The 13333-nt window shown below is 45.4% G+C and overlaps 1 protein-coding gene across 1 annotated transcript in view; it reads left to right on the forward strand.

Moving 5' to 3' along the window:
* The window catches only part of LOC134451723 (dystrophin-related protein 2-like), a 58208-nt gene extending 45810 nt beyond the window's left edge, over positions 1–12398 (forward strand). The window contains exons 18-25 of the mRNA XM_063202126.1: positions 2399–2565; positions 2869–2980; positions 5869–6005; positions 6704–6769; positions 10649–10696; positions 11404–11544; positions 12074–12167; positions 12249–12398. Coding sequence (XP_063058196.1) covers positions 2399–2565; positions 2869–2980; positions 5869–6005; positions 6704–6769; positions 10649–10696; positions 11404–11544; positions 12074–12167; positions 12249–12398 — 915 coding nt within the window. The remainder of the gene's footprint in view (positions 1–2398; positions 2566–2868; positions 2981–5868; positions 6006–6703; positions 6770–10648; positions 10697–11403; positions 11545–12073; positions 12168–12248) is intronic.
* The last annotated feature ends 935 nt before the right edge of the window (positions 12399–13333 follow it).

Genomic DNA, 13333 nt, shown 5'->3' on the forward strand with positions numbered 1-13333 from the left:
ACACACACACACACACACACACACACACACACACACACACACACACACACACACACACACACACACACACACACACACACACACACATAAGTCATTTTTAATAATTCAAAAAAAGGCATCACACACAAATCTCCTATTCTTACAGCATGCTTTATTACTACTGATACTATTACTTCTGCTGCTGCTTCTGTTGCTGCTACTACTACTACTACTACTACTACTACTACTACTACTACTACTACTACTACCACTACTACTATTACTACTACTACTGCTACTACTGCTGCTGCTGCTACTACTACTACTACTACCACTACTACTACTGCTACTACTACTACTACTACTACAGCCACACACATCAGCATCTAAAGCAGCAGTTCACCAGACTCGTGTCTGATCTACAACCATGCCCCACATCGCCGCCTGGTGGCTAAAACTGTAATTGAATGTTGACGGATGATCAGAGAAGGGCTCTCTATTGTGTATGCCCACATCACATCAGCCTCCCGTCAGATCAGACGTCTCCTGCTGTGCACATGTCTCACACTGAAGAGTGTGTTTGGACCCAAATCTGGCAGTGACATTAATAGCGAATGGAGGGGGAGGGTCAAAAGAGAACTTGCCTTGACGAGTTCAGTAATGAGGATTGGATTGCGTTCTTTCTATCACATCACAACAGAAAGCTTTGAAGAGGGAGAGCAGTGCTCAGTGGCTGATTGAGCCCATTCAGAGGCGGACTTTCCATAAGGAAAACCTAGGCAGTTTCCAAGGGCCCCAACCAAATTTGCCTCACATAGGGGCCTCAACTGTCACATCAGTCACAGAGAACACACCAAAAAGTAGGCTTGATCTTAATGTGTCACTTATGTAAAGTAATCGAAGATATACTTGAGACAAAACACTAAAATAGCACCGAAAACACAGCATTTTATATCTACGTATATAATGACCTTTGAGGGCCCCGTATTTATATTTCGCCTAGGGCCCCAAAATGTCTAGATCCGCCCCTGAGCCCATTAAAGTGCCGTCATTCTACTGTGGTAGTGCTGCTCAGTGCTCACATTTGGCCAAATGGAATTACAGCCGTGTCGATCACATGAAAAGGCCAACTGGGGTCTCACATTAGTCCAGCTGTCACACCAGAGAAGTATCCCGATTAGAAATTACAACACATTTTATATGGAGCTGGTTAGCAAATTTGGTAAAAGGGTGGTTTTTTTTAACCTGTTTTGCATGTTGGTAATTAAACATGGCACCAATACCAATACCAAAGCGCATTTTATTCTTAATTGGGCCCCAAGTTGAAAAAGGTTGGGAACCCCGGCCATAGCGCATGGCACACATGAACAAGACTCATGACTGGCCTTGTGCGAACTGTACATTTTACTAAAGCCACATGAAATGTCACCACTGTACTTACTTACAGTAATGTAAAGGTACACTGTGTAGGATGATGGACAGAGTGGATGTTGCAACTATGTAATGCTGCTCATTGAAACTGTGCTGCCTATTGCCAAATTTTCCCTTTTTTTCCCCCAATGTTTACTGAATAATAAACTAATATTTACAAGTATGACCAAAGTATGGTAAGTTTTGCAGCTAAAAATGTCTATTTCTGGAAGTTCTAAATGGCGGACATGGAGAAGATCCCCCTTTTCATGCATGAAAAGTGCTATCTTTCCAGTCATAATGAATATTTAGAAGTTGATGGTGATGGTAAGTATTGATGAAAAAGGTTGGGAATGGGCAGCATGAACTCTGGAAATAAACTACTAAAAATATTACATAGTGCATCTTTAAAGAAACTAATTTGACTCCTTGGAACTTCATATATTTACCATTGACATTGATTGTTTATATTAATGACTTGTTTATTGTTTATATTAATGTGTATAGTTGACCTAATGACTTTAATAGGATCTGATATAGGATCTAATATAGGATAGTAACATTACACAGTGCACCTTCAAACCCATGAATGCAATGAAGTAGGGCTGCACAATTAATCGAAAATAATCGAAAATCGTGATAAAATTGTGAAATCGAAGTTGTGATTTCAATCGTGATTTAATCGTGGCAATAGTGACCTACCTTTGAGAGCGTCCTTGAAGCCAGAACATACTGACAGGCTGGTGTTTCTGGCTAGAAATCTGTCCACCTAAGTTTCATGCTATTGCCTTTACATAATTATTACAATTAATTTTATTTTGCTCATCCCGTATATAATTTTTTAATTTTTAATTTTTTTTTTCAAAAAATCTGCAAAAAATCAATAATCGTGATTAACAACCGTGATTACAATTTTGACCAAAATAATCGTGATTGTGATTTTTTCCATAATCGTGCAGCCCTACAATGAAGCGATGATGATGATGAGCTGGTTCTCTCTTATCTGCAGGTCCCAGGGAAGGCGTCCGTGGGCCTGAGTGACTTCCTGGAGTGGATGGCCCTGGAGCCCCAGTCGGTGGTGTGGCTCCCGCTGCTGCAGAGAGTGGCCCAGGCGGAGAGTACGCTACACCAGGCACGCTGCTCCGTATGCAGACACAGCCCCATACGGGGGTTTAGGTGTGTGTGTGTGTGTGTGTGTGCGTGTGCGTGTGCGTGTGCGTGTGCGTGTGCGTGTGCGTGTGCGTGTGCGTGTGCGCGCGTGCGCGCGCGCGTGTGTGTGTGTGTGTGTGTGTGTGTGTGTGTGCCTGCGTGCCTGTCTGCCTGCGTGCATGCGTCTGTGTGTGTTTGTTTTTGTTTGCATGCTTTTGCATTTAAATTCAAACCACACCGTATGCACGTGTCCATTTAAGGACCGATGCAATGCCCTTCAGTGACGAGAAGAGAAGAGTGTTTTCACCTCTATATGTCTCCACACTACAGGTACCGCAGCTTGAAGCAGTTCAACGTGGACATCTGCCAATCCTGCTTCCTGTCCGGACAGGCTCTGAAGGGCAAGCCTCTGCATTATCCAATCATCGAGTATTACACGCCGGTAAGAATACAAACCAGCCAACCGTAGGGCAGTGGCAAAATGACTAAAACTGTGGTACAAACGTTAACCCCAATCATTGAGCACTAGACATGTAACACAGGCAGCATTTACTGCACATGTAGCTAAATGATATTTCCTGACAGTGAGGAGCGTCTCAGGCCAGGCGATCCTGCAGTGTGAAGCCCGTTGGATCTATTACTTGAAAACTTTACATCCACATGGACTTAATGATGATTTCGACTTGTCCTGCTTTTTATAAAGCACTATGTATTTATCTGAGAATGTCCATTCTGCTGTGTATATATATCCATCCATGGGTTTCCTGGTTTAGTTTTCTTATTTTATGCATATTTTCATTTATTTTATTTCAGAATATGTTTTGTCTTTTGTATTTGGCCTTGTGTTAGTATTTATTTACTTCCTTGAGCGCGCACTCCAACCAACCATGCAGTGCATAGGGTGATTGACAGGTGCACCGCCTATTAGACGCATAGGCCTGCTATAAATACACACATTTCCTGTATATATGGTTTGCAGGTGAGTCATTCCCTAGAATCAAGATAACACATCAGTTGGGCACACAAATCCCCCTTTTCTGCAGCCTTATTAACAGGCCATTAGAACTGCACCCCCAGCCACTCGCCCCCTCGTCTAAGGATCACCCAGTAGGCAAGGCATAGAGAAATGTCAGTCATATGGGCACGATTGTGGTTAGAAAATTCTAACCAGAATGCATCAAACAGGCAAAGTGTGCATACTCACTGCCTATCAAAAGCAGCACTGCTTCATCACAATGACACAGCCTGCATACAGAACTGATTCCCACTTTGCTCCCATACACATGGACCACAACAAACTACTCAAAAACCCACTTCAAAGTTTTGCTAAATGTTTTGTGAAGAGTTTGTTAAATACAATAAAAATGAATTATATGATTCTCAAACATTAGTAATCTGGTATACACATAGTTTTAAGGTTGTCGATATGCTTGCTGCAGCATACGTGTGCGTCGGCATGTTTTGTGCACGAATGCGTTGCCGTGCGTATTTCATGTCAATTTTGCCCATGATAGATAATGCACACAGACGTGTTTATTCACTGTAATATTGTCAAAATTGCTGGGGGCGATCGTGTGTTTCTGGTGAGACCGGGAGGACCAAAGACACAAATTCCCCATTTTCTAATCTGGTCTGCTTGCACACGCACGAAACGCATGCACACGGACACACGCACACGCACCCAAACTCACACTCACACACACACACACAATTGCAGACACGCACACACATGCACACACACATGCACATACGCATGCACGCACGCACGCACACACACACACAAACACACACACAAACACACACACACACACACACACACACACACACACACACACACACACACACACACACACACACACACACACACACACACACACACACACACACACACACACACACACACACACACACACACAGACAAACACACACACGAATTCCCCATTTTCTAGTCTGCTTTGCTTGAGGGGCCTAACGGCCCATCTACATCAGTTTCCTTTCGCTCTTGGCACGCAGTAGTACGCAATAAAAAAATAAAGAATTAATTCAACACTTACAGAGTTAATTTAACTTCCATATTTATTCTCAGAATACGCTCTAAGTGTTGTTAATAGCACTGCATTTTTTACCGTGTCGGAGCGTTAGTATCGTCTCCTCCTCGTCCAGGGAGTCCATCTTTTTTTTGTTTTTGTTTTCCTTACAATCTTTGTTTCCAATTTCTGGATTGCAATGCTGCTCTCTGCTCCCTGGATGGTACCCTCTAGTATTGTGTGTATTGGTCTTGTGCTTCCTAAAGCAAGTACTGCATGAGCAGTCAGTTGCACATGGTGGCATGCATAATTTAAGGTGATACTGTCCCATTTTTGGAAAGAATCTTATTTTACACCTCCCCTTGAGTTAAATAACAGGGTTTTACCGTTCTGCTGTACTTTCAACCGTTTTCTAGTTATGGCAGTGCAAATTTTACCTTCAAGCTAACAGTTAACATTGAGTCCTATGAGACCAGTTAACCGCGAGCTGGTCTCATATGACTCAATGTTAACTGCTAGCATGGAGGTAACATTTGCACTGCCATATCAAGAGAACAGTTGAAAGTACGGGAGAAAGGTAAAACCCTATTATTTAACTCAAGGGGAGGTGTAAAATAAGCTGATTTCAAAAAATGGGACAGTATCACTTTAAGGCTCACAGCAAGCTTATCACCAGCCTATCAAACACGCACACTTTTGGCCCTACCGTGGCCTAACCTCGGCTACTATGCCGGCGACCCGTGTTCGATTTCTGGCCCAGGTCATTTGCCATCCCTTCCCCGTCTCCCTCTCGCCCACTCATTTCCTGTCCCTCTTTCACTGTCCTGTCACAAAAAATAAAAGCACAAAAGCCCTAAAGAATATCTTAAACATGCATACTATTTCCAAGCTGTAGTTGTATCATGCCATGTTTACCATCTATGGTGGTATAGTGCATGGTACATGGGAAGACAAGACAATACAAGACAAGTAGTCATCTGGGCCACAGCTGAGCGCCCCATTCACTGTGACTATTTATCACTTATTCTGGGCCTAACCCTTTAAACTTATTTAATTTTCTCTCCATCTACTCATTTACCTATCTACTTATTTTCTCTATCCTGTCTAGTTTTTTTCTCTTCTCTTCTTTCTTGTTTCTGTCTCTCTTTTCTACTTCACTTTTTATTTTCATTTTTAACATTGATGTTAAACCACTTGTTAAGCACTTTGAGCTGCATGCCTTGTGTGATACTGTGCTATACAAATACAGTTATTATTATTACAGTTGTGTGTGTGTTTGTTCTCATGTTGACTGCTGGCCCAGAGCACATCTGGAGAGAAGATGCGGGACTTTGCAGAGACCCTGAAGAACAAGTTCCGCTCTAAGCAGTACTTCAGCAAGCACCCCCAGAGGGGATACCTGCCCGTGCAGTCAGCCATGGGACCGGAGAGGGAGAGCAGGTCAGACAGAACCAACGCACGCACGAAATGCACGCACGAAACGCACACGCACAAAACGCAAACGCACAAAACGCACGCACACGGACACACGCACACGCACATGCACCCACACGCACCCACACTCACACACACACGCACACACACACACACACACACACACACACACACACACACACACACACACACACACACACACACACACACACACACACACACACACACACACACACACACACACACACACACGAAGACAAATATTCCCCCCCAGGGACAATAAAGTACACTCTACTCTACTACAGACACACAAACACACACACCCTACACTACTTATACGCTGTCCAAGGTCCTGAAAGAAAGTGCTCAACCCTGTCTTTAACCTCTGTGTCATAAGTGTCATAATGTTTCTCAATTATATACATGCATGTGGGACAATGACAGTTTTGGGATCAGATGTCAGGTGGTACAACCCATAACGCCCATAAATGAATGAGTAATTCTTAATTAATGTACTGCTATGAATATGCTTCTTAGACAATCCACAACAAAACAAACTAAAAACAAAAACTCATAACATGGTGGCATTAGCTGTGGTTGCACCACCCTGACCTGTGCTACCACTAAAACATCACTGACCCATGAATATAGTAATTCCCATGCATGTATGTGTCTATATTTGTTTTTATGTTCTCTCTCTTTAGTCCGGCATCATCTCCAAAACTCTCCCATGTGGAGACACACTCCAGAATCGAACAATTTGCCAACAGGTTGGTTGAAACCAAAGTCTAAAGACAAGGCCTGTGTTATAAATTTGCTGTTGCAAGAATGACAATTACCAAGTCCTAATGTATTACTATAAGACTCTTAGTGCGTTGCAATATGCGACCTTGCCTCCTCCACTTGTGCTTGTGGTATCGCCCCGCCTCCTGGCCCCTCCTCCCTGGAGAAAACGATAAAGTTTCCCAGCTGTCAGCCTAGCCACAACAACTTTTGAGGGACTGTTTTTCATTCACCATCTCAATTGCAAATGAGAAAAAGACTTTACAATTGAGCTTTTGCAAGATATTGAAATATAATGCTGTTGTCAGTGATGTCATCATGACATATTACTTCCTAGTACGAGGAAACAAGCACAAGTGGAGGAGGCAAGGTCGCATATTGTAACGCACTCTGTGTTAAGTTGTAGTAGTGTTGTACCTATGGTAGTAAAGTCTTTTCAACGACCAGTACAGTCAGAGAGAGTAAAGAGAGAGGTTCCGCTGGCCCTTTGATTCCGGGTTCTACTGTCGCAAGGGGGAGGGGGGGAAATTCCCCTTTAGGCAGACCTAAGGACTGTTCTATTCAATGCTAGGAGTATTATGACATGGCCCTTTAGGCAGACCGGAACCTGGTCATGTTAGGTGCCCATAGCAACCTATTACAATGGCATATCTCTATACTTAAAGAATCTCTGGTACAGTGCTCCCAATGGTGGAACAGTGTGCAAAATGAGCTAAAGGGCTTGGCGTCTCAGAGTCGAGTGATGATGATGTAATCTAGGGAAATGACTTCTGAAGAGAATGAAGAGAAAGCCATGAAAGGCCAACTGGGAAACTCCAACTCCCATTGTCATTGTGACACAGCACTCCACGGCACACAAGTACACATGCACACAACAAAAATGAATTTATGCCTCACCAGTGCAAGGGGGCAGCCACCAATAGTGTCTGAAAGGGAGCAGTGCGGCGGGATGGTACTATGCTCAGGGTGCCTCAGTCATTGAGGAGGATGGTGGAGAGCACTGATTAATTACTCCCCCCACCAACCTAGCGGGTCGGTAGTCAAACCGGCAACTTTTGGGCTACAAATCTGATGCCCTAAACGCTTACCCATGGCTGCCCCATTCTGTCTTCTGTCTCTATTTGAAAAGATGCACACACAGCTAAACTCAAAAGTTTGAGTTTACCGAACTATTCGCTTCCTTGAAATGTAACACATCATTAAACGTCATGCCTCATACAGCTCATGCGCTGTAAAAAACAAAAAACAAAAAAGAAAACACACTACCCATTAGCAGTCCTGATATGACGGGTCACAGTACACGCCTAGGGCTGAACTGCAAGAACAGGAAGACCTCTGTTCCACAATAGCCGGGGTTACACTGCCATATCCGAGCCGCGCTCGCTCGCTCGCGGCCCAGGCTGCTTAAGGGAGCCACCAGCCCAGAGCCTAGAGCCTCAAGCCAGAGACGGTTTAGGTCGAGACGGGACAGTCGCCGCCATCTTGTTGATGCCCTCGGGGTGCTATTTCACGATTAGTGAGACCAGATCTGAGAGTCAATGGGAAAAATGAAAGGGGAAACTGAGTATAGGATGGGAGGGAACCCAGCGGTTGTGAAAACCATATGGTTGAAACCACCGTGAAAAACTGATCAATCTAGACTACTTGGTTGTGTCATACGAGTCAAAATAAAGCTTTTTAAGCCACTTTTCTCACGGCTTTCTTGACACTGTGCAAGCACAGTAGTTCCATAATGGCACGAGAGTGACAGCTTTTCACAACTGAGCATGCGCAACAATTCGTGTGCGCTGATGCAGCTAGATGATTGGATCAATGGCAAAGCAGCTCAGCAGGCAGTTGGTTCTTGTTGCCAGAAAGGCGGGAGATGTGCGGGTAGACGCCATATTTGCGTTACGAATCTTCACCGTTCATTTCTATGAGAGAGAGAGAGAGAGAGAGAGACTTTATTAATCCCCAAGGGGAAATTGAGTGCCACCTGGTCATACATACAACACGTAACAGGAAGACAGGACAAATACATAATAAATAAGTAAATAAATATATAAATAAATAAAAACAGTCCATCATAAAAACACACACTTGGACACACTTGGACACTTACGATTGGGACATATATACCCTTCCTAAAAAAAATCTCTGCTCAAGCCCTGTGCTATTAGTCCTGAAGTGGTTTCACTGGCGACCCACTGCCCCCCTCGAGGGTTACGCCTCTTTTGCGAAACGTCACTCTGACAAGCAGCTTTCAACACGTTAAAATACAGTGTAGAGAGAATACAAATCGGTTGCTGAAATCTTGACACCTACAGTACTTCAACCCTCAGCCTGGGTCAGCCTGTGCCAGGATGAGGAAGCCTGTCTGTGCCGTGGCAGCCCATGAACTGTGGACATGATCCAGAGGCAGAGCGGAGAGTGGAGGGTGTGAAAGGTGCACTGCCAACAGATGATGGGCAGTTATGGGAAGTGTGTGTGTGTGTGTGTGTGTGTGTGTGTGTGTGTGTGTGTGTGTGTGTGTGTGTGTGTGTGTGTGTGTGTGTGTGTGTGTGTGTGTGTGTGTGTGTGTGTGTGTGTGTGTGTGGAGGGGGGAAGAGAGAGAGAGAGAGAGAGAAAGAGAGAGAGAGAGAGAGACAGAGAGAGAGAGAGAAACAGAGACTTCTTCAACATCATCACAAGCCCCACAGACCTCTCCCCATCTGCCACTCTCGCCCCTCTCTCTCTCTGGCCACTGTCTCTCCCCCCCTCCCCCCTTCTCCCTCTCTCTCTGGCCACTGCCTCTCTCACCCCCCCCACTCTCTCTCTCTGGCCACTGCCTCTCTCTCACCCCCCCTCTCTCTGGCCACTGATCCCCCCCCCCCCCTCTCTCTCTCTCTGGCCACTGTCTCTCTCTCTCTCTCTCTCTCTCATCTCTCTCTCTCTCTCTCTCTCTCTCTCTCTCTCTCTGGCCACTGCCCGTCTGACCAGGGGCCAGAGCAGACATGCCAGCTCACATCAGATCAGTGTCCAGCTGCTGCTGCTGTAACAACAGTGGCAGAAGCAGAAACCTCCACACCATCAGCTGGACTCCAGCCTCCAGGACTGGCAACCACACGCGGGCCGGGCAGACAGGGTCACTCACTCACTGCCACTCACCCAGTGGGTTGCCAGATGAGTCTGATGATTTCCAGCCCAAAAAAATTCCTGCTCAAAACCTTCTGTCTGGAAGCACTAAATTTGATTTTCACCAATTTGAACTTAATTCTATTGATTTCTATGGTCATACATTTGCCAAAAAACCCTTCCAAATGCCCATTTGTACCCAATTTTACCTGCAGACGGTCATCCTAAGCAGCCCAATTGGGTGGGAAACAGCCCAATCTGGCAACACAGCGGATGACTGGGGAGATGAGTGGACATTAGATAGCGAGAGGGACAGAGGAGATGCTTGGGTGGGCATTAGAAAGACTTGGGTCAAATGGGACAACTTGGAAAATAGGCAATGCATTCCTAAAAAGCTAAAATACTGGATAATGTGATGGAACGCTGCATGGAAACCAAACCAATTGCACTAATGTTAGGCTGTTTTGTTTCATTCATCTGTATGTTTAATAATACTTAAGCTGAAACAAAGGTGCATGTGCTTGTAATTCAGCGTTTTTATGTGGAAAATAAATATATTACTACATACACTAGGCCTATGCTGCAAGCAGAATGTTACAGGTAATGGGAAATGTCCTTTCAGGCAGTTTCAGGCTGTCTGCTACACATTCACATTCTACAGTATCTCATCTAACTACAAAAGTCACACATTAGGCTGCAAGCACTATGGATTGACATTTCTGTTGGATGTCCAGTACCACTGAGTTTTGTCTTCCAATGTTTCCTTTCCTCAGATTGGCTCAGATGGAACACCAAAACTGCTCCTTCTTCAACCACAGCCTGTGAGTACCTGCACTTTTACTTGGCTGATTATGACACTGATGCTCCACTGACTATGGGCCTTTCCCATTACTAATCTCCACCCCTACCCCTTTGCCTTCTCTTGCCCCTCGTGCTTTCAAACAAAGCTGCAAGGTGTAGGGCTTGAAACGCAACCCCTTTGGATTGGCATGCCCCTTCAACAATCATGGAATGACACTCACAGCTGTCACTAATTCCATGCATTAGGTTGAAATTAATAGCGGTTGTTTTCATGTGCGTTTCACGGAGAAAAGGGCCATCACATATTAGGACAATGTTAAACTTAGTACAATGGAATCATTATTACCACTTTAAAACCATCCATTGCGGCAAAAATACTTAAACTTGTGTGCTGTTGTGGGTGCCACGGCTTGCCGCCAATTTTCAAATGAATTCGCAATGCATTCAGGGAAACCTGTCGAAGCCCTCTGTCGACGGAGTGTGCTATCAGAAAATCTCCGCTCAAGCCCTTCGCCGCGCCCCTACCCATCTGTCTGAACGTGAATTGGGATGCCACTACGCCTACACGTGGACGCGCAAAACGGAGGCAAAGGGGATTGGCGTAGGGCTAAGGGGTGTAATGGGATTCACATTACTTTTTTTTTGTTGTTGTTCATTGGGAGTGACTTTTACTTTCACTTTACTCTTTCACCATGTCTGCCACTCCCCTGATGTCCCTCCTCTTGAGTGATGAGGACCAGTACCCTCTGGGGTCGGGGGTGGAGTTGGAGCATCCTGCCCTCCACCACCTGCTCAGTGGCAGCTGCAGCGGCCGCGAGAGCCAGGAGGAGCTGCAGCAGACCATCGCCATCCTGGAGGACCAGAACAGGTGCAGCTGGGGTACCTTAGCCTGGTTTTACCAGACCACATGAATTACCTCGTCATTCATTTTTGGTCTGGATCCTCGATGCCCTGGAGCTGCTTGGGAGGTGGGAGGAGTGAGCTCAGTTCTGGTTTGAAATGAGTGGTGACCTATCGCTGACAGTTGATGTTCATGACTTATGTTGTTATGCACTCAAGCGCGTTCACTTATTGGTCCAATTTGGCGGTCCAATCTGGTCTAATCTGATGGACGACTAAACCCTCCCCAGAGAAGCGTAATCAGACCATTCGTGAATTACTGATTGGACGTCATGAGGACTAATCAAGTCTTACAAAGGGATTCAACATTTCACAATGCAATCATCTGTAATGTAATCATCATCATCATCATCATCATCATCATCATCATCACCATCATATATAAAGCAACTTAAGTGATGTATAAACTTAACTGATGTATGAAGCATCATTTCATTTTTTTGCCACATGAGACGCACTCCTGCTCCCTTGTATCTAAAGTGCTGCTTTTCCTTCAGAATCCTGCAGAGGGAGTACCGGCGCCTGCGATGGCTGCACACAGAGACAGAGCAGGCCTCCCCTTGCGGTGGTGGTGGTGGGGGCCAGGGCCAGGTACAGGGCCAGGGCCAGGCCCAGGGCCAGGCCTCACAGTCGGGGCTCCCCCCAGCTGCCGCGGTGGTGGTCCAGGTCCAGGAGGACGAGGCCCTGCTGGAGGAGGCTCGCATGCTGAAGCAGCACCGGGGACGGCTGCAGACGCGCATGCACATCCTGGAGCAGCACAACCAGCAGCTGGAGTCCCAGCTACACCGGCTCAGGACACTGCTCAAGGTGGGACAGCACTGACCCCTGCTGGACAGCTCTGGGTATTGCAATTAAGATTCAAGATTCATCACGATTCAAGGTTTATTTTATTACATCTCGTTATAGGTGTGTAGGAGAGTAAAATTCTTTGTGTTTTGTCTCATCAAAAGATACACATGTGTGTGTGTGTGTGTGTGTGTGTGTGTGTGTGTGTGTGTGTGTGTGTGTGTGTGTGTGTGTGTGTGTGTGTGTGTGTGTGTGTGTATGTGTGTGTGTGTGTGTGTGTGTGTGTGTGTGTGTGTGTGTGTGTGTGTGTGTGTGAGTGTGTCTGTGACTGTGACTGTGTGTGTGTGTGCGTGTCTGTGTGCAAGAGTGAGAGAGAGAGAGAGAGAGAGAGAGAGAGAGAGAGAGAGAGAGAGAGAGAGAGAGAGAGAGAGAGAGAGAGAGAGAGAGAAGTGCCTGGTGGAAGAAACTGCTTTGGAGCTTTCAAACTGAAACTGCTTTGGAGCTTTCAAACTTCTACAACGTTTTCTGGATGTTACGTAATGGCTGAAATAGTTCATGATTGGGATTTTTGGGACTTTCTAATGTAACAGCATCTGCTCTTGTCCATCCAATTAATTTGTATGTGTTGTAAACAGTACACAATATATTTTTGGATTAAAAATGCGTTGCGGTTACAATAGGATGGGCATACTTTGGTGGGATCGAGAGGTGGGTAGAAGGACTATTCTTTTGGACTGCTTAGGCATCAAGTAGTTTCTTGCAAGTAGTGTGTGTGTTTGTGACTGTGTGTGTGTGTGTGTGTGTGTGTGTGTGTGTGTGTGTGTGTGCCTGCTTGCATCCTGTAAGCATAAAGAGCTTTTCAGAATCATGCTATCTAACAACACTCATTACTCAGGAGGTCTCTGTCAGCAGCACCCTTAGGACGACTCTGAAGACAGCAGCACGTCATCACCAGCCAGTCCGCCAGAAGA

The sequence above is a fragment of the Engraulis encrasicolus genome, chromosome 7, assembly GCF_034702125.1.
Source record: "Engraulis encrasicolus isolate BLACKSEA-1 chromosome 7, IST_EnEncr_1.0, whole genome shotgun sequence".
NCBI classification, from domain to species: Eukaryota; Metazoa; Chordata; class Actinopteri; order Clupeiformes; family Engraulidae; genus Engraulis; species Engraulis encrasicolus.